Source organism: Fusarium mangiferae, assembly GCF_900044065.1.
Source record: "Fusarium mangiferae strain MRC7560 genome assembly, contig: FMAN_scaffold005, whole genome shotgun sequence".
In the NCBI taxonomy this organism is placed as follows: Eukaryota; Fungi; Ascomycota; class Sordariomycetes; order Hypocreales; family Nectriaceae; genus Fusarium; species Fusarium mangiferae.
In genome coordinates this window covers 1016106-1043622 of record NW_024573925.1, presented here as the reverse complement: position 1 = coordinate 1043622, position 27517 = coordinate 1016106, and the positions used below count along the sequence as shown (strand labels likewise).

The 27517-nt window shown below is 50.4% G+C and overlaps 14 protein-coding genes across 14 annotated transcripts; 7 read left to right on the top strand and 7 right to left on the bottom strand.

Annotated features, from left to right (window-relative positions):
* Window positions 1–178: 178 nt before the first annotated feature.
* On the bottom strand, window positions 179–555 carry FMAN_07289 (uncharacterized protein; the record flags this gene model as incomplete). The annotated part of the gene is made up of 3 exons (XM_041830893.1): window positions 179–309; window positions 359–402; window positions 512–555. The coding sequence occupies 3 exons, from the start codon at window positions 553–555 to the stop codon at window positions 179–181; spliced, it is 219 nt and encodes a 72-aa protein (XP_041681511.1).
* A 675-nt stretch (window positions 556–1230) lies between these two features.
* Window positions 1231–1970, top strand: FMAN_07288 (uncharacterized protein; the record flags this gene model as incomplete). The annotated part of the gene is made up of 2 exons (XM_041830892.1): window positions 1231–1603; window positions 1654–1970. 2 exons carry the CDS (start codon window positions 1231–1233, stop codon window positions 1968–1970), a joined length of 690 nt encoding a protein of 229 aa, XP_041681510.1.
* Window positions 1971–2678: 708 nt separating this feature from the next.
* On the top strand, window positions 2679–3447 carry FMAN_07287 (putative NADH dehydrogenase (ubiquinone) 29/21K chain precursor; the record flags this gene model as incomplete). Its single annotated transcript, XM_041830891.1, has 3 exons — window positions 2679–2729; window positions 2873–3369; window positions 3423–3447. The coding sequence occupies 3 exons, from the start codon at window positions 2679–2681 to the stop codon at window positions 3445–3447; spliced, it is 573 nt and encodes a 190-aa protein (XP_041681509.1).
* Window positions 3448–4351: 904 nt separating this feature from the next.
* Window positions 4352–5243, bottom strand: FMAN_07286 (uncharacterized protein; the record flags this gene model as incomplete). Its single annotated transcript, XM_041830890.1, has 2 exons — window positions 4352–5139; window positions 5192–5243. 2 exons carry the CDS (start codon window positions 5241–5243, stop codon window positions 4352–4354), a joined length of 840 nt encoding a protein of 279 aa, XP_041681508.1.
* A 640-nt stretch (window positions 5244–5883) lies between these two features.
* FMAN_07285 (uncharacterized protein) lies at window positions 5884–6611 on the top strand (the record flags this gene model as incomplete). The annotated part of the gene is made up of 2 exons (XM_041830889.1): window positions 5884–6196; window positions 6244–6611. 2 exons carry the CDS (start codon window positions 5884–5886, stop codon window positions 6609–6611), a joined length of 681 nt encoding a protein of 226 aa, XP_041681507.1.
* Window positions 6612–7022: 411 nt separating this feature from the next.
* Window positions 7023–9218, bottom strand: FMAN_07284 (uncharacterized protein; the record flags this gene model as incomplete). The annotated part of the gene is made up of 1 exon (XM_041830888.1): window positions 7023–9218. One exon carries the CDS (start codon window positions 9216–9218, stop codon window positions 7023–7025), a length of 2196 nt encoding a protein of 731 aa, XP_041681506.1.
* A 772-nt stretch (window positions 9219–9990) lies between these two features.
* Window positions 9991–11460, bottom strand: FMAN_07283 (uncharacterized protein; the record flags this gene model as incomplete). Its single annotated transcript, XM_041830887.1, has 3 exons — window positions 9991–10078; window positions 10127–11299; window positions 11363–11460. The coding sequence occupies 3 exons, from the start codon at window positions 11458–11460 to the stop codon at window positions 9991–9993; spliced, it is 1359 nt and encodes a 452-aa protein (XP_041681505.1).
* A 1777-nt stretch (window positions 11461–13237) lies between these two features.
* Window positions 13238–14885, top strand: FMAN_07282 (uncharacterized protein; the record flags this gene model as incomplete). Its single annotated transcript, XM_041830885.1, has 2 exons — window positions 13238–14036; window positions 14095–14885. 2 exons carry the CDS (start codon window positions 13238–13240, stop codon window positions 14883–14885), a joined length of 1590 nt encoding a protein of 529 aa, XP_041681504.1.
* Window positions 14886–16322: 1437 nt separating this feature from the next.
* Window positions 16323–17860, top strand: FMAN_07281 (uncharacterized protein; the record flags this gene model as incomplete). Its single annotated transcript, XM_041830884.1, has 2 exons — window positions 16323–17652; window positions 17709–17860. 2 exons carry the CDS (start codon window positions 16323–16325, stop codon window positions 17858–17860), a joined length of 1482 nt encoding a protein of 493 aa, XP_041681503.1.
* Window positions 17861–19505: 1645 nt separating this feature from the next.
* FMAN_07280 (uncharacterized protein) lies at window positions 19506–20017 on the top strand (the record flags this gene model as incomplete). The annotated part of the gene is made up of 2 exons (XM_041830883.1): window positions 19506–19823; window positions 19883–20017. The coding sequence occupies 2 exons, from the start codon at window positions 19506–19508 to the stop codon at window positions 20015–20017; spliced, it is 453 nt and encodes a 150-aa protein (XP_041681502.1).
* An 805-nt stretch (window positions 20018–20822) lies between these two features.
* Window positions 20823–21610, bottom strand: FMAN_07279 (uncharacterized protein; the record flags this gene model as incomplete). The annotated part of the gene is made up of 2 exons (XM_041830882.1): window positions 20823–21238; window positions 21292–21610. The coding sequence occupies 2 exons, from the start codon at window positions 21608–21610 to the stop codon at window positions 20823–20825; spliced, it is 735 nt and encodes a 244-aa protein (XP_041681501.1).
* A 533-nt stretch (window positions 21611–22143) lies between these two features.
* On the bottom strand, window positions 22144–22866 carry FMAN_07278 (putative ubiquinol--cytochrome-c reductase chain VIII; the record flags this gene model as incomplete). Its single annotated transcript, XM_041830881.1, has 4 exons — window positions 22144–22201; window positions 22254–22431; window positions 22646–22671; window positions 22814–22866. The coding sequence occupies 4 exons, from the start codon at window positions 22864–22866 to the stop codon at window positions 22144–22146; spliced, it is 315 nt and encodes a 104-aa protein (XP_041681500.1).
* Window positions 22867–23267: 401 nt separating this feature from the next.
* On the top strand, window positions 23268–24162 carry FMAN_07277 (putative prohibitin PHB1; the record flags this gene model as incomplete). The annotated part of the gene is made up of 2 exons (XM_041830880.1): window positions 23268–23597; window positions 23650–24162. The coding sequence occupies 2 exons, from the start codon at window positions 23268–23270 to the stop codon at window positions 24160–24162; spliced, it is 843 nt and encodes a 280-aa protein (XP_041681499.1).
* Window positions 24163–24479: 317 nt separating this feature from the next.
* Window positions 24480–26438, bottom strand: FMAN_07276 (related to REX3-RNA exonuclease, member of the family of 3`-5` exonucleases; the record flags this gene model as incomplete). The annotated part of the gene is made up of 1 exon (XM_041830879.1): window positions 24480–26438. One exon carries the CDS (start codon window positions 26436–26438, stop codon window positions 24480–24482), a length of 1959 nt encoding a protein of 652 aa, XP_041681498.1.
* Window positions 26439–27517: the final 1079 nt, after the last annotated feature.

Sequence of the window (27517 nt, the reverse complement as noted above, 5' to 3'; positions counted from 1 at the left end):
GCTTGACTTTCTGAGTCGCAGTAAGGGGCTGATGAGTCGAGGCATGGCGAAATCGGAGCAGTACAGGCATTCAAATGGAGTTTGTTTCATGATGTATCTCCGAGAAACTAGACAAAAAATCATAAAAAATACTATACATTCAAATTCATATGCTCTGCAGAATGATTGACACTCAGGTCTAGTGGCAGGGGGCATTCCATTTCCTTCCTATACGCAGATGCATGCTACAAGTTACTCTGCTCCAGTGGACTCTCATGACGAACCACGTCTTGGTGCATGTTCTCCATTCCCTGGTAGTTTTGACGATTTCTGTCAAGGGTTTTTGTGAGTTGACATTGATGAAGCTAAGTGGAGGGACGTACTGCTTGGTCTCGAGCGGAGTGAATTGATGAGCGGGTGTATCTGCAAATTGTCAGATTACTGAGACTATCAAGGGTCTTTTTGATCTATTTCTATAGAAAAAGTATGTGATATCTTCACTTCTGAAGAACACGCCACTTTCTTTACTCACACGAGCAGAACGCATGCCATAGTGAAGGCAGCCCCTGGGGCCATAAAATTCTGTAAATATTGAGTTAGCACACAAAGCTTCTTCAATTTGCATAAAAAACACCTACTCGGGGATTCATGTCATAAGTCTTGGCATTGCAGTTTAAAGTTAAAGGTAAATGGTGAACATCTCATCTCATCTCATCTTATTGGAAGTAAACGGATGATTTCGGCATGTATTCTATTGGTGCGCAGTAAAAGCATAACTTCAATTGAAGCATCCCTTCAACCGTTACTTCTTTCAGCTCCGCAATCGCAGAACAGAGGGTCTCCACTATAAATCATCTAAGCGAAAGGCCATGGCCCGTGCGCCATCCGCTGCCGAGCAGCTTGTGGTCCAAGCTCCCGGAAGCTTGAAAGGGCCTGGAACAGCCTCTATTGGTCCCCAGACGAGACCTCCCAAACCGGGGTGAGGCACCTCATTCGAATGCGACTGCGACGGACGGGCAAGTCCCATTTCCCCCAAGCGCCCAGCCTCACCTTTTGTTTTTGTCTCCTTCATCCGCCTTTTCTTTACGCGTTTCGTACTCTTCGCGTCCGTGGTCTTTAATCATAAATTCATCTGCGAACTCTGCAGGATACAAGCATTGCTCTTTATTCGTCGCATTCAGCGCATCGCATCGCATCGCATTATCGCAAACTACATTGACCCTCTCGCTTCATCCATATATCACCATGCCTATGGAACTTCGCAAGCGCAAGGCTTCTACTGCCCCTCCCCCTCCTCCTGTGAAGAGAAAGTCGACTACCAAGGTCCCCAAAGCTGCTGCTAAGGTGAAGGAGGCCGCTGCCAAGGTCACAGAGAAGAAGGAGGAGCCTGAGGAGGCTAAGGAGGAGGAGAAGACTGAAGAAGAGCCCAAGGCTGAGGAACCTAAGGCGGAGGAGTCCAAGAAGACCGGTGGCAAGCCCAAGGTTGGCGATGTCGTGGACCTTGATGGCTTTGGAGGCGAGATAGAGACCAATGATGGCGATAAGACCACATTGAAGAAGCTTGTTGATGAGAGCAAGTCTGGTGTCGTCCTCTTCACCTACCCCAAGGCATCTACCCCTGGCTGTAAGTTGAAAAAGCCTTCTTATCCGAATATCCATCTGACTCTTCCGCAGGCACCAAGCAAGTCTGCTTCTTCCGCGACTCTTATGAGCCTCTCACCAAGGACGGCCTTGCCATCTATGGTCTCAGTGCCGACTCCCCCAAAGCCAACACAACCTTCAAGGAGAAGCAAAAGCTCCCTTACACACTGCTGTGCGACCCCAAGGCAACGCTCATTGAGGCTATCGGTCTCAAGAAGGCTCCCAAGGGAACGACGCGCGGTGTTTTTGTCATTAGCAAGGAGGGCAAGATTCTGGTCGCTGAGGCTGGAAGCCCCCAGGGCACTCTTGATCGTGTCCAGGCACTGGTTGAAGAGCTGGCAAGCAAATAAAAACGATGCCTGTGGTCAGTCGCACGCCTACGTATGATGGTGATTAGTGGCGGCAATCGGTACTTGTGATATGCCTTGTTTGAAGGGTTTTTGTTTTCGTTTCTTGCTGCAGATTCAAAAGGTTCATAGACCAGTAGTAACACGGGTGATTACAACATTTCACGCTTCAGATTATGGTATGGGTTCGATGATGCATTGAGAACTATTTAGTCTTCGATGACTAGGTCTCCCCGTGGAAATGACAGCCATTGGAACATATCCTTAACCATAATTTGATGGCACAGTTGTTTCTTATGGTCCAAGCTTCATTTTAGGGCAAGTCTTTTCATTTTCACAAATGAGTGACATAGGAGCTCGAAGACAAAGTGCGAGATAGCCAGTTCGAAGGTAGCAGATAGCTGCGGTATCGTTGTTGTCATGGCAGTAGGCATCAAACGTACAGCAGTCCCCTTTCGTCACAGCATACCTCGCTGTAAGAAGGGCTTAACTCTCAACATAATAGTAACACTATAAAATTCTATAGTCATTTATAACACCAAAACCATGTATGCGGAAGCAACACATAAGTCTATAGGGTAGTTCATGTCTCTCGGTGGAGCCTCGGCTAAACCAACTTGGTCAGCCAATAATCACGACGCCATTTCAACTTGGAATCGATTCCATCACCCGAACTTCAACGACAGCCTTCATCAGCCTACCACCGCCATCATGTCGTCCCAAGCGGCCAAAGCCGCCAGCAACGTGGTCAGCATCGCCAAGGTACGACCAAAGAACACACCTCCGAACCAAATGCCTCCCAATGGCCCCTCGATGGCAGCCCCTACGTTCGAATAACCTCGCACACATCCATCATGAAAACCAATACATGACATGCAACCGCTAATAGAACCTCTGTCGTACAGAAGCAAACTCTCCAGTCGACGGGCATCTGGGAGGCCTTCCGTCGCTTCTTGGCCATCGACCCTGAGCGATCCAACGGTGTCCCTCTGAACCCTCACTTCCGAAACCCTACGCCCGGCGCCAACCCTCCTCTTGAGTACGACGACCCCGTTACGCTGCCCGCCGGCGACATTGCCGACAACCCCTACTGGAAGCGCGACAACCGCCGAAACTACCCCCAGCTCAGCGTTGTCAACCAATCTCAGTTCGCCCAGCTCCTTACTGTCGGCAGCGCCGCGGCTCCCAAGGTCGAGCTCATCGGTGAGGCTGGTGAGAAGCAGCTCGTGGCTGTCAAGCAGGAATCCGAGACTGGTTTGGCAAAGGCCCTCGAGAAGGCGACCGACGCGACCAAGGATGTGTTCGTTAATGGCATGCCTCCTCTGCCCAGTGGCCAGACCTTGGCAACTGGAAAGTGGGATGTACACAAGTATGAGGTGACAGAGACATCTTATGGTGAAGGGTACGTTGCAGATGCTGGTGACTTGTGAAGAGAAGATGTACTGACTGTTGCAGATACCCTTGCAGATCATTCAAATAAATTAGAAGCGAGGAGGGTGGCCGTGGATACAAATTATGAGGTAGTGAGGGTATAGAATTTCCATTGACAATGCAGATGATTTTCCTTTTTCAAACATGAAAGTCTTTGATACCGATGACCCTGATATCAGCCCTCATACGCCAAACCAAACTCCGAATCTATTCCGATGTTCTCAGGATGTTGGTGATGCTCCCGCTGCCTCTCTTCCACCGTTGCCCGCCATCTTTTCGACAATCTTGGCCTTTCCTTGTGCCCTTTTCACCCGGTCATCAAAATCTTGAACCGCATCATCCGAGTTCTCAGTCGAAAGTGTATCTGGCTCTACGAGAGCATACAGAGTGTTGATGTTCTTCTCCAGTCTTGCGTTCCTGGGTAGTGGTGGCAACGTGCAAGTATCTCTTGAGGAAGTACCGTCCTGGTGTGGTATTCGGTTCGCCCATACGATGGCTTTGCTGGCAAGACGGCCACCCTCGAGGAACTTCTCAAAGCCCTTTTGCATACCAAAAGATCGTCCTTCAATTCGCCCCGCTTGAACGCCGTCTTTGATGCCTTGTTGGTAGCCTTCTGAGTAAAAGCGCTCTTCGAGGTTGAGGACATCCTCGAAGGGATCAGAGGAGTCTGTTTGTCCTGTTTCCATGGTATCTCTATGTGTTCTTTGGGTTGAGTCTTGACTCACTGATTTGTAAGTGAGTTGTGAGACTGAGTGTGAGGGAGTGGCAGAATTTGCGTCACCGCCCACTAATGGCGGGGCAGTTGGTCTTATCACAGTATTCCTCAAAGTTGACTTTCACTGCAACCACAATTACTGGCTAACATGGGTTTGTACAAGTTGCGTAGAATTTACTAGAAAAGAGCCTTGAGAAACACCTGACTTCTATTTTCCTTTACTCCATAATGAAACCCTCTATTGCATACCAAAGATCATACCGCCATTGGCGCAAATGACTTGACCAGTGCACCAAGCACTCTCAGGGCTGGCAAGCATAGCGACGATGCCAGCAATCTCATCAGCTTCACCTGCTCGACCACCGGCAGTCTTGGCCTCCTCGACGACTTCGGGATCGTCAATACCGGGACGAGCAGCCATGAGAGGCGCATTCTGGATGAAAGGCTTGATGAGACGCTTGAACTCGTCCGAGTTGCGAGAGTACATCTCGGAGCGGACGGGGCCGGGGTTGATGGCGTTGACGGTAGCTCTCTCGCTGAACTCACGGGCCCAAGTTCGTGTCATGGCCTCGAGAGCAGCCTTTGTGCCGCCGTAGACACTCTGGCCAACAAAACCAAGACTTGCGCTCACACTGCTGAGGTTGATGATACGGCCGGAGCGGTCTGTGGGTAGGTAGGGATGTGCGGCCTGGACGAGAAGAAGAGGGCCAAGCACGTTGACGTTGTAGCTCTTTGTGAAGTCCTCGGCCTTGATGTCAGGGACCTTGTCATTATAAGCAACGCCCGCATTGTTGACGAGGATGTCGATGCGCAGTGGGCTGAATGCATCGGCGGCTTGAGAAATGAGTGAGGCAGGGCCTGAAACTGTGCCGAGATCTGCTTGCACGGGAACGACCTTGATAGAATGCTTGGAGGACAGCTCAGAAGCAAGCTTGGCTGTTGAATCAGCAGAACTGGCGGATGTGTAGGCGAGGACGAGGTTTGCGCCTCGGGCAGCAAGGGCCTTGGTAATGGACAGACCAATGCCTTTTGAAGTCAGCAGAGCTCAATTGACCGTAGGTAAGGCAAGGGAACATACCTCGAGAGGCACCAGTAACAATGGCAAGTTTGCCAGTAAGAGGAAGAGCCATGATAGTGATGTGTTAGTCTAGTCGGTGGTGAAGTGAGGCACTTTGAGCCGGGTATCAGGACAACAGAAGAACTGAAGTTCAATGGGAAAAAGAACACATCGTCTAGAAGACGGGAACAACAACTGACGATGATCTCCTTATATATTTATCTATCTATGTCCTTAGACCGTTCTTGTCGTGGTCCTCTTGCACGTTAGTTTACACAACTGACACAACTCAAGAGCCCACTGCAATTGTCGCGCCAATAGAGACAAAGCACCAACTCAATAGTCCACCTTCTGCCCAAGTCCCGTGGCGGCCATTGCTTGTCGTTGACAGGTGCGCTTCCACGGGGGGGGGGATATTTCTCGGGTGTTACAGTGGAGGGGGCAGTCAATTGGTGCCTGGCTTAGCGTTCTAGGTCTTCTGCTTCAGAGCATCGTAGTGGGGTTGTTTCCTCTGCGGCGCGGGGGACTTTACTACCGACCTCCGGGCTGACTTTTGACCGCAAACTCGAGGTGTTGACCCGCCGAGTGAATCGAGGGGCCGATTCCGCTTGATGAATTGAAGCGGGCTGAAGCTATACCATTCTCTGTCGACATCCAAATACTACCTACCTACATACATTCTCTTGAGCCTCACAACAGAGCCGCAAGCAGCCATGGATATCCGCCTCCTCACAAACGCAGACTTGCCCCTCATTCAGCACGCAAACCTCGAGAACCTCCCCGAGAACTACTTCCTCAAGTACTACCTCTACCATGCCCTCTCATGGCCCCAACTGAGCTACGTCGCCGTCGACGTCTCGCGACCCAAGAAGGATCCCTACGAGTACCCCAAGATTGTCGGATATGTCCTCGCCAAGATGGAGGAGGAGCCTTCAGACGGCATTCCACATGGCCACATTACGAGTCTGAGCGTCATGAGAACACACCGAAGATTGGGTATTGCTGAGAAGTTGATGCGCCAAAGTCGTAAGTATATTGACTCACTGCCCCAGAGTAGAAACTGACATGTGTAGAACTGGCCATGGTCGAGACATTCCAGGCAAAATACGTCTCCCTCCACGTCCGTGTCTCCAACGCCGCAGCCCGTCATCTCTACGAAAACACCCTCGGCTTCACCAACGAGAAGACCGAGTCCAAATACTACGCCGACGGCGAGGACGCCTTCTGCATGCGGCTAGATCTTGGAGGCATCAAGAAGCAAGTCGACGATGCCCTTGCAGAGGAAGAGGAAGAAGCCGAGGACGAGGGTGAAGCCGTGGGTGAGGTTGGACGCGATCCTGAAGCCGGCAAGGACAAGGACAAGAAGAAGAAGATGAAGGTTGCCGTGGGGAGGAGCTTGGGCGTTGGCTCGTTGGTGGAAAAGGATGACTCGAAGCATTAAGGAGAAGAGAATGCGGAAAAAGGGGGAATGTGTGTTTTAATAGACGGATAGATAAAAAAGGTTGTGATGTCCGGGTGAAATATGTCATGAGTAGCCGGAAGATAAGTAGTTATGATGCCGATGAGTCTACGCTTGGGACACTGTTGTACAACTGAAGAGTGAAAGGTTGGATTCAAGAACTACGATGAAACGTGAATCACAAGCACATCCCTATGTATAAAATGCAAGTAAGGAGACTTGAGACGAAGAAATCTAGCATAAAGACAGGATAGCGGTGCCGAAGTGAGGTATGTAGCCCATATAACTCGATATAGATGGTTTGGAGACAGGCAATCGCTTTGATGATATATACTAATACAGAGTTCAAGAAATGGTTGTCCATATAAGTACATAAGAAGCTGAAAATCATCATTAACCATCAATTTGTTCAGCCAACTCTCTGGCATAAGCCTCATCAGCTTCAAGCCTCGTTCTCTCCATCGTTTCCGTCAGAGCCTCAATCTCCTTTTCCAGCGCCCTGCGCTCACTCAAAGTTATTTCTTTCACCTCCAGATCTTTTTGTTTTGTTGCAATCTCAGTCTCTATTCCAGAGACAGTGTTGTACTTTGCAGCTGACGCCGCACCTGGTGGCGGAATACTGCCATCTTTGTTGGCGTCTGCTGGCCATGACCCTGGAGGAGCTTCTCCTGAGCGAGATGGCCACTCTCCGCCACCAAAGAAACCGCCTCGACCAGGAGATCCAAATGAACAGTGGTTTGGCCAGCCCCCTTGGAAGCCCCCTCGACTTCTGCCCCAGGGACCTTGACTTTCACAACCACCCCAGCCTCGGCCTCTGCCTCGACTATGATGGCCTCGATCTCCTCGGCCGGCTCCTCTGCCTGACCATCCCCAGCCACCGATAGCGGGTGGAGGAACTCTGACACCAGGGATGTTGACAGGAGGAACGTGAACGTTGACTGCAGGGACATGAACGGGAGGAACTTGGAAAGGAGGCACCACAGGAACAGGAGGTGTCTCAACATGGCCTCGGCCTCTTTGACCCCTTCTATGATCTCTGCGAGCAGACTTCATTTCCCTCTTCTGCTGCCTCCTCTCCCTCTTCTCAGCCTTTTTCTTCTTCTTAAGATCTCTTTTTCGGTCTCTCCGTTCCCTCTTCTGTTGACGCTTCAAAGTCTTCCATTGCTGTGAAAGGGCTTTGCCTTGCACCTTAAGAGCCTTTCGGTCGATATTGGGAGCAATGCCATTTGTGTTCGAGGCTTTAAGTTCAGCTTTCAACTGCTTGACGTCGGCCTTGCTGCGCACTTCGAGAGGATTGGCTGTCCATTGTTGTAGACGAGCGATGTAAACGGGTAGCTGTTGGTCCTTGAGATCGTCGTAGTCAGGGAGAGAACCAATGGACTCTGAGCTAGAAGAGGAATTTGAGGACGAGGAAGAAGATGACGATGACGATCGAGAGCGGCGTCTTTGATGACCATGGCTAGCTGCTCGTCCTCGCTGAGGAAAGGTGTGGGCTTCAGGAGGGCCTTGATGCCATGATGGGTGTCCAGGCATAAAAGGGGGCATGTTGCGGGCATTCGGAGGTTGTGGTTGGGATGGTCCAGGGCCAAAAGGGGCTCCCACAGGCTGGCCGTTCATGCGAATTCCCCTGCTATCCATAACAATGTTTCCTATGCGAAGCCCGTTGCTATCAGCAACAAATCTGTCTCCCCACCGGACGCTGTCATTATCGACTTGGAAGCCGCCCCAAGATCCTGTCCAGCCGCTAGGTCTGCGCTGAGGCATCGCCTCTCTGGGAGAGGATGATCCAGCCTGTGGTGGGAGTTGCACTGGAGGATCGTCGAATGTGGTCTCCCATCCTCCTGGCATATGCGATTGCTCCTCGGGCTGAAGTCTTACCATGACATTTCGGGGAGCAAAGAAGCCAGAGTTCCACTGTTGCACGATGGCTTCGACCTCTGCACGCTTGCGATGGAGTTCATTAGGGTCAGTTGTGTGTCGTTCTGACTTGACGCTTCCGTCGCCACCAAAAGATGACTTGATATCTGAGCCATCTTCTGATTTGCCCTTTTCACCCAGGATAGCCTCATTCCGGACGGAATCGTGGTCAGGGAGTAGAAAGTTGACAAAGGTGGCCCAATCTTGGGCTGTGATATCGTATGAAGTCGCCCAATTCTCCGGATAAGGAATGTCATCTGGCACAGAGTTCGGCTTCACAGTGATGCTGTGGATCTGAGGCTCCCATTGAGACGCTGATGTAGGAACAGGCCGGGTCTCAAAGTAGAGAGCTACACTGGGAGAGAGGGGAATTTCGTGCGTTGTAGGTGTTGTTGCGTTGGCATTAGATTCGGTGTGAGGTGTAAGTGGCGGAGTGAAGATGGGTTCTGTAGTCGAAGTTGAGGACATGCGGGAGGCGGTATCGTCACCGGCAGCTGCGGGGCCGTGCCCGGAGCCGGCGACGGAGCCAGCATGCGGTGAGTGCGGGGGTTGAGAAGAGGTCGAGTAGATATCAGTCTCTGAGTAGGGAGGCGGTGGCGCATCGTCAGCTGTTGCTGGGGCCTGGCCAGTTGTGAGATATGGAGGATTGCTTCTGCTGGTAGAAGAGTCCATGGCTGGTGATGGAGCTGTCATGATGAGAGGAGGAGGGGGAGGGGTATTAATGAGGAGGGAGAGAGAGAATAGGTGATAGGTGAGTGCTGATGGTGTGATACAATAGCACACTGATTAATCTACTGTAAGCTTTGAAAGCTTTCTAGATGTGACTGCATCATAGACAGCCTGAAATGAAGGGTATTATCTTTTATTTAACATTTGGTAATGGGTAATGACCCTCAGCTATCACCTCACATCATGACCAAAGAGGGAACGCTTTCAACGGCCTGGTCAAATCACCGAACTCCATACGAAAATGCCCTACAGCGGGAGCCTTACAGGGGGTTACGCAACTCGTTCGCAGCCCTATGACTCCCCAGGATCCCCTGCGTCCAATGGCCGAGCTGGTGCTTACGCGGCCGAGCGAGGGAGCCTAGACTAACTGACAGCTGTGGTGCCGCATTCCCGGCCTCTGATCACTCTGGCAATACTCTAAACTTATGCTTGACTTGGGCCGTCGTCGTCATTGCTTTCACACACCGCATGTGACTCCATACGATGCATGCGGTTGCGGCGTAATCTGATAATTTGTGTGAGGCTGATTTCAACCCAATATGGTTGAAATTCTAAAACGCTGGTGATATGTGCTATCAAGCAAATTCTATGGCACCTTCACTCCTTGACTGGATAATGGAAGCCCTGTCTCGCTCAACGCCGAGAAATGAATCAACGAATGAATGGCACAACTTTTGCGACGTTCTCTTGTCCTTTGGTTTTTAATATTCCTCCCTCATTCGTTGTTCAGAAAAAATTCGACATCCTCCGACTTGTAATGATCTGCGATGAGACTGGACAAGTGATCTCTTGAGTGTGTTCCCCTGTATAAAAATTAGTTGCTTGCATTGCACAACGGCCTCTTGACTCACAAATTGGTGATGTATATGTCAATCAACTCTGGAGGGACCATCTCATTCAGGGCAGTCCGAACCTCGACACTGTTCACCATGTTCCCATCCGCAAAGTTGACAAAGCTGGCAGAGTCTCCCCACTCAATCAGAAGCTCTCCGCTAAACGGGTTCACAGGGCTGAGTTTGTACACGCCGCCGAGGACGATGACAGCACGTCCTCGCTCTTTTGCGGCGCGAGCAATGGCTGCAGCACCTGCATCAGCCATAACACCGCCGCTGGCGACAATCGAGTGCGCCCCCAGAATGACCTTGTCCACTCGGGACATGTATGCCATTAGCCCTCCATTCATGATGTTGATCGCTGTAATACCAGCGGAAGCAAGCTTCTTGCGGAATGAAGCATTGGGAACTTCTGGGGTCTGCTTCTTCGGTGGCTCGGTCGCGATGAGAACTGTGAATCGGCGCTTCAGGGCTGCGCGAAGAATGAATCGCTCGACTGTAGGTGAGGGTTGATGAATGAGCACGTAGTCACCAGGGTGAATTTGAACATCGGCCAAGGCGGCGATTTGATCGTCCACAGAACTGATCTCATCCTTGATTTCCTCAATACCGTCGATGACCTCTGATCTCAAAGCATGAACCTGAGCCGAAGGGGCCCTCCATGAAGGAGTTGATGCCCCTGAAAGACCTAGGGGCGAACCCTGGCTGCTGGGCGCGAGCTCGCCGGGTGTAGACACTGAGAGGAGGTGGAAGAGAGTCTTGGGCACGTTCACGGAGCTGTAAGAGGAGAGTGGGCCTGGCCGAGCGGGAGGGGGTTTGGCGCTGTTGGTGATATAGTCGCCGGCAGAATCTTGCTTGCCATATGTCGAAGGAGGCCATTGGTGAGAAAGGGCATCTGGATTCGGGACAGCATCGGTTGGTGTGATCTGGGCGTCACTGGGAGTTTCGCTCGCACCCTCGTTTCTGTCCTCGGCAGCTTCGTCGCGGATGAGGCCTAGGACTCGGCGCACAATATTGGCAATGACGAGCTCTTTGGGCTGAGCCTCGACCAGGCGACGGCCAATACGCGAGACGTTGTCGATCAAGCTCTCAACGTTGAACCATTTCGATCGGGCTACGACTTGGAGTAGAATGTGAGCTGTAGCGACGGCGCAGGGCTCAGAGCCCTTGATTTGTCGTCGCTTGAGGAGACTGAAGGTATCACGAACACTTTAGTAACGAGAATCTTGGCAAAGGACTTGGCGGGTGTCTCACCAGATGAGGCTCTCGACAGAGGATTCCAGTGCTTGACCCTTGAGAGACCGAAGATATTTCTCGAGATCAGGCGCGTAGCCTGTAGAAAGAGGGGCCATATCTACTAGGAGGTGTACCGGTCGGAGTCACAGTCGTGGGCGGCCGTAGCTGGGTAGGTAGTGAAGCCGGGGTGGGATGTCTGCGATTCGCGGGGTGAAATGGAGGGGTGATTTGTGAGTCAAACACAAATATCGGCCAGGAGAAGATATGCTTTTTGATCTGAAGATACTGGTTTATTCTCTGTTTAGTTTCGAGTGATAGAATTCGCAGGCGTTGTGCGAAGCGTCGGCGTTGTTGAACAGGCAAACGATTGTTGCTGGGTCGAACGAATTGTACGGTTTGTGAATATGAGTCAATCAATTCCTCCTCGCATCGGAGCCTTTTTTTGTGCAAGGCTTCAGGTTCAGGTGGGGGCCATCAGCCTTGTCGCTTTGTGGGGCTGTACCCCGAGCCCCGAGTGCAGGCCATGACGACAACCTAAGGGGACAGGGGCCGATTCTACTAAGAAGTAGCACTAATCAGATGAATTTGGTTATCGAAAGAATCTTGAGACATGACAGATTTTCAACCAAAGGTGGGAGGATATATGTAGTTTATCAATATTTGCTGTCACACTTGGAGAGTTGGGCTCACCGCTATCATCTCATTAGGAGTTATATGTATTATGAGCTGTCACTAACTTCAAGAATGGCAATTGATGAGCTGGCAGTGTTCAAGGCTTATGGAGTAATCTTCCGAAGTTCGATTTATACCCTTTATTGCCAAGAAAGTGATCAAACTGATTCGTCTCAACCATCAAACACCATTATCCCAGTAGCATATTCGATGCGGGGGAATGACTTGCCATGAGCATTCTGCTTTATTTCTTGGCTGCTCAGACATATCCAGTCCTCCTAACCTATACATGATCGCCAAGTTGTCACGTAACTAGTGACCATTGATAACTAACAGAATGATTGTCGCATAAGTTGTCGAGCCATAGATGATGGTCAATTCCAGGGCCACATGCCGAGATAGTCAGCCTCCAACGGCGATAGGTTCACGCTGAAGTGTCTCTCTTTCATTTCGTTATACTTGGTCTTATACGACGAGGAAGAGTTCCCGCTACCGTATATACATATCTAGTTACTCGTGGTAATATGAAAGATCTCAAAGATGCATAGCATATTAACCAGGGTACTCCTCTTCACATGCAAAGAGACATCGCGTCCAGAACCACCCGGTTATAATGCAAATTCTAGATACGAAAACGAACATGCGAACCCGACAGATCCACTAGCTGGCCAGGTCTAACAAGATGCCCTTGCTCTCAACCCTTGTCAACTGTCAACCAACCTACAACCGCCTTATGAGAGACACGACGATGCTACTATCGTTTATCTATTGGAGGATCAGAACATGAAGCAAATACCAAGCTCGATGAGACCTTTAGAAGTTTGTTTTAGCTCTATATCAGCTCTTGTGTTAGTTCATCTAAGTGGGACAGTAGCTGAGTTCATCTTATTCCACGCATAGGTACAGAGATAAGTGCTTCGTGTAAGTGGAATACTTGACCTATCAACACTCACCATGATGATTTTGTCTTCAACAAGATGTCGACAGCTGAATGGCTGATGTTAATTTCTTGGTTCTTCATGAAACTTTGTAGCATCTACAAACCATAGAAGCCTTTCCATGTACCAATAGCCTCACAACTTGATGATCCATGTTCAGTGTCTCCAAACTTTAAGATAATAAATCCGGTGTTCTTAAAAACCCAGATACAGGTCCCCCAAAACTGCCTGTTGTCGCTTTTCCTCCTCTTCTCTTCTCCATGTCCCAACCTTATCTGTCATCATGGTGACGCTCCGTAGCCATACACGAGAGAAGGCCAGACGCTCGACTTGGGCTTTCCTCCCTCCAGAGATCCGCCGCATGATCCTAGAGGAGATCTCTCGCCAAAGACGATGGAGTTGTGCGTCCACTGTCTGTAAAGAATGGCATGCCATTGTTGCAAGGAAAAACCTCAACCGACTTGAGTTGAACGGAGCATCCGCCGAAGGCCTGTCGAAAATCATTCTGCAAAGACACCTCGTTCGCCAAATTTACCTCAACATCGAGCTCCCTGCCTATACCTGCCCCCAGTGTCGGGGTTTTTCTTCTTCGAGTGAGCACGGCAAGCTCGCCAAAGACGCATTACGAAAGCTATCGAAGGCGCTCGCAGCCTGGGAGCCTACACATCATATAAGGTTGGAACTCAATGCGTACTCACCGAATGACACAGATCACTGTTTCAAGAACCATCTTTACGGATTCAAACACGAAGATGATGGAGATCTTCTCGAGAAGCAGGAAGCCTGGGATGATCAACGCCACGGCTGGGTCAAAGGGAAGCAGGTGAGGCTTCCAACGACTGGAGCTATTCAACAGCTGTTCAGTACAGTCATCTCAGGTGCCCAGGGCGAGAGACCGCAAAAGGTGCCTGCAGTCAAAGGGGTTGTGATCCGCCGACAAATGCGACGTAAAATCGACCGGCTCGCGCTCCCCAAATTTCTAAAGCAGTTCCCAAATCTCGAGAGTATCAACTACGAGCCATGGCGGGTTCTGTTCCACCAACCAGATCTACTTGAATCGAGTTGTGAAAGATGTGACCAGAGTAAGTCAACGGCAGACACGACGGGCATATCCCGGTATCTAACACTCTTGTGCAATAGTGTTGCAGGATGGGCTTCCCAAATGGCCCAAGCACGTCAGATCAGTGACTATTTTCGAGGACTTCAACGAACAGATCATGGAGGCTATTCGGAGCGGCATAGACCCGGCCATTAGTAGTACATCCATGCAAATAGAAAACGGCCGCCGCACAAGATATGGGCTGGGGGAAGCATTTGCCGTGAAGAGCCATCACCTCGAACATCTTTCTGTGTCGTTCATGATCGATGCTCGAGATTTCTTCACATCTTGCAAGACGCTCAGTGACTGGCCTCGACTCCGATCGCTGGTACTCACAACGCCGCTCATGACGAAAGGGCCTCAGCACCGTATATCGGACTTTTTGGTGAAGGCTGGCCAAGTTGCGCAAAAGATGCAGCGTTTGAAGAGTCTCGTGATCTGGCACTGTTCTCACGACGAAGCCAGTGCGGTCATCTTCCACAAGAACAAAAAGAGTAGCAGTAAGGTACATGGCTCAGCGACTCTCACATGGCGAGGAACACGCGATTTCGATTTCAGTGAAGAGGTGGTTGAGACATGGCAGCAAGTTGTCTGCACATGTAATTCTCATCGAGGATATGTTGGCCAATGCGACTCTCACCAACTCCTTTGCAGGATCGAGCGAGTGGAGGGCGAAATCATATCTCACGGCGATGCCATCCATCATCTTCGTTTGCCTGATGGTGTAATTGATCCTACATCGCTGCGGCAGATACGCCAGGAAGGGATATTGCAAAGAGAGGCCCGGGCAGTGGAAGCTGAGCCAGTCGATGGATCTGGGGAAGATCCATAATGAAGCTGTTATCAATGGGAAATATGATCGCTGTGGTGACACGAGCTGTTTGGGAAACAAAAAGGTATACTTGCCTTGGTTGTGATACGTCGTTGGCTCGGGGTGGCAGAAAGCTTATGGAAAGGTTATGTCCCAAGTAGTATCAAGGATTAGGTAGTTTAGGAGAAACTTGGTATGATCTTTGACTATTTTATTTTCTCGACTCTTCAGATCCTTAGGCCATTTATGATAGTGGAGGACATAGGAATTCTGAAAGCCCAGAGCATATGTGATTGATACGAGCCGCGGCATCCAAGAACCCCTGTAGCGCTACTGTAGCAGGGACCAGTGATGCACTGAAAACCAGCCTACAAACTCGAGTTCGCAGGCTGGAGCCCCTCCACTCCAAAGCCTGGCAGTTCCCCAGCATCTCGGCACCTCAATCCCCAACACGTGCCATCCCTCTCAACCATCATCCGTCGTCAATCGAGCCACCCATCAGCAAATTCTCTCACATCTCACTCCCTTTGTGATCTACTCACTCCTTTCTGAATTGATCTGATTTGACCAGATCCCTCACGCTCTCTTTGCGCGCGCTCAGAGCGGCTCGTAAACTTGCCCCCCTCATCTTATCTTTATTCCTCTTGAGCAGTCAATCGCCACGGGCTTCTTTGTCCTTGTTTCTCACAAGCCAGAAAAAAGGACTCCCCGCCTCACCCGTCGATAGCCCGCTATACTTACGTATTTGCTACTGTTTTACAACTAGCGCTGCAGGGCTGCTTATTTCTAGCTTGGAAGAACCCGATCTTGGACCTAACTTAGTTGACCAACAAAAGGCTCCCCAGTCTTAGAACTCTCTCCAGCAGCCAGCTCCCCTCTCAACGCCACGAAACAGTTGATAACTACTCGTTGACAACCGTGCGAGGGCGGCTTGTCTCTGCTCTGCTCTGTCTTGCCTGTCTCGTCTAGCAGTTTATACAACCAACCGATAGGTTACTAGACCAGGCTAACCTAATCGTCTCACCACTCAAGACATCTGTACTTTTGGATTGGATTTGTTTCTGCTGCTTGGGCTTTGTCGTTCAAAAAGTGCCCTTGTTAATTCCTCCCTGGCACTCTTTATCATTAGGCCATTTGTACATTCCCTGGCCCTACCATCGCGATTGCACTGCGCCCCTGTCCAGGTCCTTGCCTCTATTCTTATTTTTTTCGCTTGGCCGCACGCTTTCGATGCCTTCTTGACATTCGTTTCACTCCTGTCAATCAGCTTTTGTATCGACGGCTTCTCCTTCCCGCGAAACCAGGCCGGCCAATAGCCCGACGATCCGTTCCTCGGGACTGTTTCCCTTCTTTCCGTCCGCCGTCACAGACTTCCGAACTCTTTGCACCTACATTCAAGACTCGAGCGTATCCCCTGAACTGCTTCTTCTACCTCATGGAATGCGATAGCCTGTGGCGATGAACTCCCTCAACATCCTAACGGCCCGCGTATCGCCGCCCCCGAGTCCAACTCAATCTCGATCGAACAGCATAGGAGGAGGTCCCATTGGCACAATTGGATTGGCCTCCGACGACCAGCACAGCGACGGTAGACCTCCCGGTCACGAGACTGAATCCTTTGCCCAGGATACTATCGACGAATCGCGATTCACCGAAAAGCCGGCTGACGAGAGTACACCATTGCTCAACGACACAGGCGACAGCCAAAAACGAAGCTCATGGTGGCACTCTATCCCTCGACGCTTTGCTTCTAACATTATTGGTTCTATTAGATGGGTTCTTGCGACACTGGCATCTCCAGGTGTCTATCTCATTGCATGTTTCTATGACGAATACGGCAACTTCGCACCCTTTACCCAGCTCGGAAAACTATTTGGATTACACGGACCTCGACATAAGACGATGGAAGAACCTGAAAATGTTTCTGAAAAAGACTACGGCAGGACTACAGGATATAGGAAGCTAGCACCAAGACCGAGGCCCGTATCATCATCATCGACGTCATCAGGCCTTTCATCGGAGTCGGAATCAGATGGATCGCGGTCAGGCAGTCTCAGTCGACATGCACGATCGAAGTCACTACAGCCTGCAGAGGAAACCGGTCCGACGAGAAGGTCAATTCGCATCAAGCTCAACAGCGACGAAGATCTCAGGCAGCGGAAGCATAGGAAAACGCAATCGGCAGTCGCGCGAACAAAGGCTAGTGATTTGGGCGGCGGCGACCTCTCGGCGCATCTGAAATCTCCTACTTCTCCCATCGCAGCGCTCACCAAGTACCCAAAGACACCGGCACCACCTCGACCTTTGATCCCACGCAGGCAGCCGTCCTATATCAACCTCGAACCGCCGACGAGCCCGCAGAAGACCTTGATTCTAGATCTGGACGAAACCTTGATACACAGCATGTCCAAGGGCGGCAGGATGAGCACCGGACACATGGTTGAAGTGCGCTTGAACACAACGTATGTGGGGGTTGGTGGACAGACATCGATTGGACCGCAGCATCCGATTCTATACTGGGTCAACAAGCGACCATATTGCGACGAGTTTTTGAGGCGGGTATGCAAATGGTACAATCTGGTTGTTTTCACGGCGTCCGTGCAGGAGTACGCAGATCCAGTGATTGACTGGCTAGAGGCGGAGAGGAAGTATTTCTCGGCGCGATACTATCGCCAACACTGCACGTTCCGGCAAGGCGCTTTCATCAAGGACCTCAGCTCGGTCGAGTCAGACCTGAGCAAGGTGATGATTCTGGACAACAGTCCGTTGAGTTATCTGTTTCACCAAGGTAAGGTGCCTCAGTCTGATTATTCCGGGGAGAGGCTGTTAACATTCGTTTGCCAGACAATGCGATTCCCATCCAGGGCTGGATCAATGATCCGACGGATACAGACTTGATGCATTTGGTGCCGCTGCTGGAGGGTCTGCAGTATGTTCATGATGTCAGGGCGTTATTAGCCCTAAGGAGTGGTGAAGATGGTCAACATATGGCATAACTTATGATATTTTAGGCATAACATATGATAAGGTACTTTAATCTGGAGTTGATTTCTCGTTTTCGCTGTAGATTACGTGGGTCAAGTTGGTCCCTTGTTAGGGAGTAGTAGATGTGGCGGGAGAGCAACCGCCATGTTACCCCAGACCAGACGAGTGGCTTGAAAATATTTGAGGTAAACTGCTGATGATTTTATAAATATCGTCTAATTTAGGGACAGATATATGATGATGTAGTTGTCTTATCCATGATTTCCCAAACTTTTCAATGTTAGGGTAACCCTAACAAGGAGCGAAGCTCCAGTTACAACACTTTTGGAAGGGTTGGAGCGATCAAGTGCAGGATCCATTGCTTTCTGTCTTGTCTTGTGATGTATCAAAATCTTTCCAGTTAGACACAAGCTATTCACAAACAAAGAACAAGGGTCCATCCACAATCACACATCAAATCCGTCATGACATCCCAATCCTCTGTACTCGAATTGTGATGTCCAGGGACAGGGTCTGGTGTCAAAGGCATGTGGTGAAAGTCTGAGACAAGAGTTGCAGGTTAGCTCGAAACGGAATGTGTTGCTGAGCCGGCTGTTTTCGGGAGGCCAGTTGGCCAGGACTGGCTTTACAAGGTTTGAAGATGGGAATTTACTTGAACTGAGAAGTTGGAAACGGGGAATAAAAAACAAGCTTTGGGCCGGCTTCGGTTCCGTGGATCACATCAGGCACTTTTCAGCTGGGGACTCTTTGAGGGAGTTCGGCCAGAAAGGGAGACAATGGCAGAAGGAAAAGTCAATGACTGGCTTTGATATTGCCGGGGTTCATTGTGAGAGTGAGAGTGAGAGAGAGCCGAGGGAAAGGAAAGCAATAGACGCAAATGACGCCGTGACACCGTCACTCGTCACTCACTTCTGAGAATGCTAGAGATTCGTTATTATGGCGCTGTTCCCCGCTAAGACTTGCTTGCTTTCATGGAAATGAACTGAACTCTGCTGGAGTTAGTACCTAGGAGCAGCTACAACCCTGGTCACCAAGAAACTTGCCCTGGACCTGGACCTACAGTAGGCTAACTAGACCAAGCTTCCCCATCTTTTGCCCCGCCCACAGGAGATCAAGCTCCTGTAGCTCCAACTACAGACAGGGCAGCTGTGAGTACCTTGGGTATAGAAGAGTAAGTGAGCTCTGCAATCATGCTATGGCATGTCTGAGTCGTGCACGTAAACGTCAGATCAGGTACAAAGTTGGCAGGGGGAGGAAAAAGAAATGCACCCCGCAATGAGTGAAGGTCAGTGAATTAAATCGGTTAGTGGCAGTGAAGAGAAGCTGCAGTGGCTGGTACATGGAGGAAAACGGTCCAGAGTTGAAATTTGTCTCACCAAATGGTGACATCATCACATCTGGTGACGACACAAGGGCAGAGGGAGGAGGGGAGAACCCGAGAAACAGTCAAGGCAATGGAAGGGCAAGCCACCCGGAAGCGCTTTTCTCAATGATGCGAGATCGAGATCTGTGACGAGCTCGAGAGTACAAATACTGGGAAGGATCCAATCCAACGAGCTACCTGGCACCTTATTCTTTCACACTCTAACTCAACTCATCTCAACCAATTGAAGCTATACCCATCTCTCAACCACAAACAACCACATCACATCAAAAATGTCTCTGCACTACCTCCCCCCCGTCAAGCCCTCTGCCATCGCCCTCGGCACGGCCTTCAACCACGGCATTGAGCTCGCCGTCCTCGCTCCCATCTTCGGCCAGACCTACCAGCGCGCCAAGGCTGCCAACACCAAGGAGGAGTTCATCCGCTCCAAGGAAGCTTCCGGTGCTGCTCTCGCCTGGGGCTCTTCCCTCATTGGCTCTGCTCTTCAGTCTTATGGTGTCGGTGCTCTCATCAACGCCACTGGTACCTTGAGCTACAAGGGTGCTGCTTACCTCGGATCCCTCATCTTCTTCGCTACCTCTGCTCCCGGCGTATGTCTTGACTCTTCTCTCTCCCTGCATCCAATCATTCACTAACTGGCCTTCTATAGTACATTGCTCAGATCTTCGTTGAGAAGCGACCTCTCGACACCGTCGGCGTCAGCCTGGCTACCAAGCTCGTCGAGACCCTCGGTCTCTCCGTCTTCCTCACCTGGTGGGGAACCCGAACCAACCCTTTTGAGTAAATTCTCTCTTGATCAAGGTTTCTTAATCTCCTCATGATCGGGATGGGGTTTTCATGATGAATTTGTTATACCGCGGCTTCGGGCCTGTGTGAAATGGGAATAAGGACGATGTACCTATAACAGAAAGCCAATAAGGCAAAATAATACCACACAAATGAACAAAACTGCACCCTGATAATATGATGTTGATTTATTTGAATGTATCAACGACCGGAAAGCTATGAAGTGATGTGTGTAGTAGAAAGGGATCTTCCGGCAACTACAAATCTTAGATATGTGGCTGAGGCTAACCAAAGACTCGTATTGTACCAAGGCCACGGTTCGTCCTAAAATCTATCATGATGGGACCAGGCTAAGGTGAGTATTCAGAGAAGGGTCCAGCTGTGACAATGCTTCGGTATTGAGTTGTCATATTAGGGTGTATTGTGGTGGTGCGGAATTGGGTCGCGTGCCGTGGCTTGACGAATGATCTGTATTTCGCGACCACATCAAAATCACGAGCTCGCAGATTACAGGTTACAGCTCAAGATCTGCCATGTTTCAAATTCAAGGACCCTTGATAATCATGTCCCATTTTTAATGCAATAGCTAAACCTGAACGCCGCCAAAGCCCTCATCCAGCCGTTGGTTCTCCGGCTAGATGTTCTGGTATAATACATCCAGACTTGTACTTGTTCTAACACACCACACCATTCGTCCCAAGCTACCCTCGCTCTTTCTTGATCTTTGGGGATCCCCGCTCTCTCTTCATCTTTGGGACCTTATTCAGTCCCGGCACTGTCGAAACGGGATAGACCTTGTCCCCCTAGTACTTGGTTCCACCCTTGACCCAGAAAGCCTGCTTGCCATACTCCTTCTGCACGTACTTGACGAGGGACGCGTAGCTCTCGCCGAACGCCTCACCATCATCCTCGCCGTCCTTGTCAGCAGACTTGTCCTTTGACTTCTTGCCCTCGGCCTTCTCCATGATCATGACCACGGATGTAGGACGCTTAGTCTTGGCGGCAGCGCCGAGCTCAGCGCGCGACGTGACGAAGATGAAGGGCACGTTGTGGTCCTCGCACAGCACGGGGAGGTGAGAGATGACGTCCATGGGAGAGATGTCGCCGGCGATGATGACAACGCCGGGGAAAGAGGTGTTGCCGGGGGCGGAAGGGGGAGACTTTCGGAGAGTCTTGACGACCTCCTTGACGCCGCGCTTCAGGGTGTTGTTCTTGGCAGCTGTGAATTGTTAGCGATCTGTCCGAAACACATCGTTCTGTGTAATCGCATACCCTTGCGGATGGTCTTGTAGACCTTCTTCATGCCCTTCTCATCCGCCACGGGGAGGGCGAAGGGAACGACAGTGCGCTCAAGAGGCAGCTCAGCGGCCTTCTCCTCATCAGCATCAGAGTCCTCGTCCATGTTGGCAGCGGCAGCGGCAGCGACGGGGGCATCCTGCTGGAGCTTCTCCTCAAGGGCGGCGGCGAGCTTCTCCTTCTTGTCCTTCTTATCCTTCTTCTCCTTCTTCTCCTTCTTGGACTTGGAGACGCCGGACTCGTCGCTTCTCTTCTTGTCCTTCTTCTCCTTCTTATCGGGCTTCTCGGCGGCCATTGCTGCGGTTCTCTCGAGGAAGCTTCGTCGAAGTTATTACTTGTGTCTGCTTTGGAGTCGCACGGGGATTGTGTGTGCGAATTGAAGGTTCGGCGGCAATGTTGGTGGTCGCAAAGTTACAGTGTTTTCTTTTAGCACTCCACTGACCTCGAAATTTTCCAACTTTTTTTTTCTCCAGCGAGTGGAAGAAGAGCTACCGCGAAGAGTTTCGGCGTTACGTATCGCCGGTTCCGATCAGCAATTCTGCTGTCACGTGACCAACGCCGACAATCCAATCATACTCTCGGCAATGACTATTACCAGTGGATCCGATATCGATTCGAATCATCAAGAGGTATGGCATTGATGGGATCACTGTGTTAGAGAGTCTTCATTTCAATTGCAGTATATGGATACCGAAAGGCCAAATAACAAAGAAATGGTGTGACTGCCGTCTATTGCACCTCCTGATCTAGGTATTGATGATGTACAATGGGTCCAGAGGACCTGCTCCAACACATCCGCCATGGTTTTGCTCCAATAATTTAACCAATTTACTCCTCCTCATCACCGAACTCGGCACGGCCAGCCTTGGAGTTGAGGTACTCGCTTCTATAAATGAGATTAGTATTTTGTCGTGGCTGAGCACTGTGCATGAACGTACCGCTCGACAGCCCAGTTCATGATGTAGTAACCGGCAATCATAGGAGGAAGCCAGTAGAAGATTTGGCCCTTGGTTCGGCGGAAAGTGTTGAAGATGGCATCGTTGAAGGCACCGGCCCAAGGGTTCTGTCGGTTGGCGGACAGACCGTAAGTGATGATACCACGCTGCTTCTCACCACCTGATATCCAGTTAGTCTCCAGTTTCGTCGATGACGTTGATGAATCCCCAAGAATATCCCATCGATGAATTTCAGGACCGGCTATGCGCATGCATCGATTCTCGGTGTTGTGTCAACCCAATTGCCTCCACCTCGTGCATCGTCATTATCCGTTGGTCCGTCGCGTTCATCGATCCAGTTTCCTCGTTCGTACATCGTGGGAGCAATCACTTACCAAAGTGGCCCCAGTTACCAATGTAGCTATTGAAAGTCCGTCAGCATTCAATTCCGACTCGATTGGAACATTTTGAAGGCCTGGGGTTGTTCGTCCGACCATTAACCACTGGAAAAGCCGCACGCAACAGAACCACCAATTGCCCTCGTTCAATCGCAATCCACGTACTGTCCGTTCTTGGGGTCGGCAGCGCCGCTTCGGAGCATCTGAGTCGGTCTCATTTTGGCGGATTTGGCACGAAAAGTCGAGATCTCTCGTGTGTGGTTTTTGGACTCGTCGGTTTGGAGGCGAAAGGCAGAAAAGGGCCACTTGAGGATTTCTCGGGTTGGAAAGGAAAGCGCAGACGCAGGCTTTCCCCATCAGCCGAGCTTTCCCGAAGGAGCCTAGCTCCGAGCAACAACCCACCCGAATCAATCTAACAGCCAACCAACGAATCGCACTGGGAATTTGTCCAAAGGTGGACTACATAGTAAGAGCTTCAAATCATCATCGCCGTCCGTTGACTCCGAAAAGCTTCAGCTACGCCCCAGTTCCCATCGATATTTGGGTTCTAACGACCACCATTTTTGACCGACGTCTTGTAACGATACGCCGAACAAGACTTTAAGTACACCACATCAAAATGGCGGCCGCTGCGAGAGCCCTCAACTTCATGTACCGCATGGCGGTCCCCGCTTCAGCTGTCGTCTTTCTAGGCAGTCAGTCCATATACGACGTCAAGGGAGGAACTCGGGCTGTCATCTTCGACAGATTGTCTGGTGTTAAGGAGACCGTCGTCAATGAAGGAACCCATTTCCTTGTTCCCTGGCTGCAGAAGAGCATCATCTTCGACGTCCGTACCAAGCCTAGGAATATCGCAACAACCACAGGCAGCAAGGATTTGCAGATGGTTAGCTTGACACTGAGAGTGCTGCACCGACCAAATGTCAAGGCTCTCCCCAAAATTTACCAGGTAAGATAACCCAGTAAACTCTGGTTCAGGCGAATATGACTGACTCTGATAGAACCTCGGTGCCGATTACGATGAGCGAGTCCTCCCCTCTATTGGAAACGAAGTCTTGAAGGCCATCGTCGCCCAGTTCGATGCCGCTGAGCTCATCACCCAGCGAGAGGCTGTCTCTGACCGAATTCGAAACGACCTTACTCTTCGTGCTGCCGAGTTCAACATCGCTCTCGAGGATGTTTCTATCACCCACATGACCTTTGGCCGTGAGTTCACAAAGGCTGTCGAGCAGAAGCAGATCGCCCAGCAAGATGCTGAGAGAGCCCGATTCATTGTCGAGCGTGCTGAGCAGGAGCGTCAAGCCAACGTCATCCGCGCCGAGGGTGAGTCCGAGTCCGCCGAGGCCATCAGCAAGGCCATCCAGAAGGCTGGTGACGGCCTCATTCAAATTCGGAAGATCGAGGCCAGTCGCGAGATTGCTGCTACTCTTTCTTCAAACCCCAACGTCGTCTACCTACCCGGTGGAAGCGGAAAGCAGGGTGGCCAGTACCTGTTGTCAGTGGGCAGGGCTTAAAGTAACGGACTTTGTATGATGTGAAGGATGTTGAGGAAATGACTGGGAAATCCCCGCTTATCGTTGGCGATGAAAACATTTATTCATGAGCGCCAACTATGTATTTCTAGAACGAGACCAGATGGGAAAATCAACCCTATCTCGCAATGTATAATCGCCGGTGGCTTCACGGCTTCCCCCGTTCCAAAACGGCATTAACTTAGCTAGACCAGTGACCAAGTCCAGCACCCCAAGATCTATGATGCCAATGCCTTCCAGTCCCATGAGAATCCACATGCGTATCTACCCGTCTTGAATATGGCGCCCAGGCTCAAGATCTATGTCTCGATGAAAGCCTCCGTCAATCCTGAAGGTTTCCCGGGAGCCACGAAATTACCATCCACCAGTTTCCAACCTTCTCTCTGCATATCCATCCACTCATTCCTAATCTTTAGACGAACAAGGTCTCCTGCTGCCCTTGCATCCTCAGCAGAATCATGGCCTACCATCTTTGGGCCCGTCTCCTGTTGAATCTTGCGGTTGAGATGAACATCCATGAGCATCTTCAGGCTATACCGATATGGTAAACCAGCCTTGTGAGGGAAGAGCAGCACGGTGTCAATTATGGTCGGATGCACAATACGGACTGAGTTGAGATCGTTCTCAAGACCATGTCCGATCAGGGGTGTAGTTGGGGAGATGAGTTGAAATAATAAGTCTCTGGCAACTTCAGGAGATGCGACGATCTTGAGCTTCTTCTTCTTAGGCTTCAGCTCGCCGTCTTCGCTCACATCGTCGTTGCTACTCTTAGTTGGCTTCGTCGATTTGTCCACGGTCCATGATTCAGCTTGAGCGAGGTCGTCGGGCCAGACACCGGAGTACCGCGAATTGAGATCGAGTATTTCTCCCAACGGTCGAACCAGGACATCTAGCAGTTCCTCGCCTGTAGGCCATGATGTTGCAGTTAGACGGATAAGTTCCATCCCAAAAACTGTATAACCCATCTCGCAATCAAAAGCCACTGCTCTATCCGCCGGCACAACAGGATTATCGGGAGTTTCTGCAAAGTTAAGCACAGACGCAAGTCTCTTGGGATCTGAGGTCTTGAATACGTGGTGATCGCGAGTGAAGCAGCCAATAGAGTCGCCGACTTCTTGTCCACAACACTGATATCGCTTGGGCTGCCTAGTGTTGTCGCCTGGAGCCTTGGGGGCGATGAAGGTCTTTCCCCAGTGGAACGTGCATGTCCCACCAGAAGTGAGCGCACCGTCTTCCTCCCGTCTTCCAGGAAAGACTTGGAAGCGTTGTTGGCAACGGTCACATTTCTCCCATCCTGCGGCTGTTGCTACACCTTGTCTCCCCTTTTCAATATCAGCTTCTGAAGGTATACTAGCAACATAACCATGATTTGTTAGCTTATCGATGGGAGTCAATATGCGTTTCGTAAGCTCAACCTCCTGAGCAGAGGTCAGGCCGGTCTTGATTTCCGTGGGTTTCTCGTTGGGATCTTTTCCAGCTGCTTCGAGTTCCTTCTTCTTTATTTCGTCCTCTCTTTCAGCCTTCCACTGATCAACCTTCATTCGCTTGTATTGCATGACTTTGTTCTTCATAACATTAGAGTACACGGCGGTCTTGTGGACAGCAACGTATTCCTCTTCGTCTAGTGTTCGGACGATAAGATCTTGATCTGATAGTAGAAGTCTCGCCTCGTCTTTCTTGATGTTAGCTTTGAGTTCTTTGTTGAGACGGGTAAGTTCTTGGTGAAGCATTTTGACTAGCCTGAGACGGACGTCATGAGCAGCAGGCAATCGTTTAAGGAGTCTCGGATTCAGAGTTTCGGCCTTCTTGGGCTTTGCTGGTACAAGTTTTCGGGTAGAAGATGGACGTGATTCAGTCGCAGAATGGCTTGTTTTGGCAATCTTTGAAGAAGGTTTTGGAGTGTGATCTTGAGTGTCCATTTTCCGTTTCAGTGGTGGAGGGGAGACTGTTCGAGCTGCTGTTTCAAGCTTCTTGGCTACTGGCTTCGGGATATCATCCGCTGGACCCCCACGAGATGTTCCAGAAGATCTGGGTGCCACATCTTGGGGAGTTTTAGGTGAAGGAGGCGGATGAAAGGGATCTGTCCTCACACGCTTGGGTGGTACATCTTGGTTTGCTGCGGTGGTCTCATTGCTCATGTCATCTGATGAGAGTCCTTGTGACGGCGGTTCATATTTCTCCTTTGGATGGTTGAATGGACAGAGGCTCGCTGCGCAATCATCGCCCTTGGGACAGGGGATGTGTTTGAATAAACTCATGGTGACGACACCTCAAAGTGACGTTGAGGGTTTCCCAATATGAGCTCTGTGTCGGCATTCGTGATCATGTGAACTTCTAATGATGCCACCGAGATCGTTGAGCATGAATAAATGATCGAGGTGGGAGGTTGAAGCCAGGTTTAAGGTGGTTGTGCTTGGTGAGACGAAACAATCAATAGGAGGTTATCCACTGCACTTCAGTGAGGTGAGTTGTTGTGGAGAGGTTGAAGGACGACCGTGCTGATGTGAATGCACGTGAGCTCCTTGAATGGTCGGAGGGACCAAAAGAGAAATGTATTAAATTGTCTCCGTTTTGATTCAATTGAGATGGTATTAGCTGTAGCTTTTGATGTACAGATGAGGCTCAGCTTGAAAGAGCTGCAGATAGCCTAAGCCTTCAGCTCTCAAGCGGTTGCTCTCATGATGGGACCCACTTTGAGCAGTACCTTGCGCACTCCAGTGTTGAACTCCGCCATGATTTTAGAGGCTCATGAGCCATGGCGCTTCATACCATCTTGAATAAAGGGATGGACTTTGTTTCTTTTGTGATAACCACCGAATTGTAAGAATGCAGCTGACCATTTGTGTATGAGTTTTGAACAAATACTGAAACAGATCTGGTTCTCTTTACATTGACGACAAACTTGTTTTTAGTGCACTTATGCCTTAAAGACGGCTCGCACTCGGTTTCGCACCCCTTTGTAGGCGTCATGATAGGAATTCAGCTCTCCCAAATCTAGAACCAACCCGCGATGGTGTGGGAAAGCGCCACATTTGAGGATCGATTGAACAGATCAAGTAAGATCCGTAGACCAGTTAGTCCATGCAATCTAAACCGAAGCCAGCTATTGGCAGTAGTCGGAATTCACATCTATCCGAGATATCGTGTAACGACCTGTAGACTGCGATAAGTCCGCAACTATAAAGACTGAACGAAGCCTCTGCTGTTATGGCTTCACACGACCGCGTCCACAACTCAGCCCCACGGCATTAATACTCGTTAAAAACCGTTGTTAGCAACCAGATTGTATTCCTAAAACGGCATATGCTGTCGCGTGTTTGGTCGACGTCGATAGTGG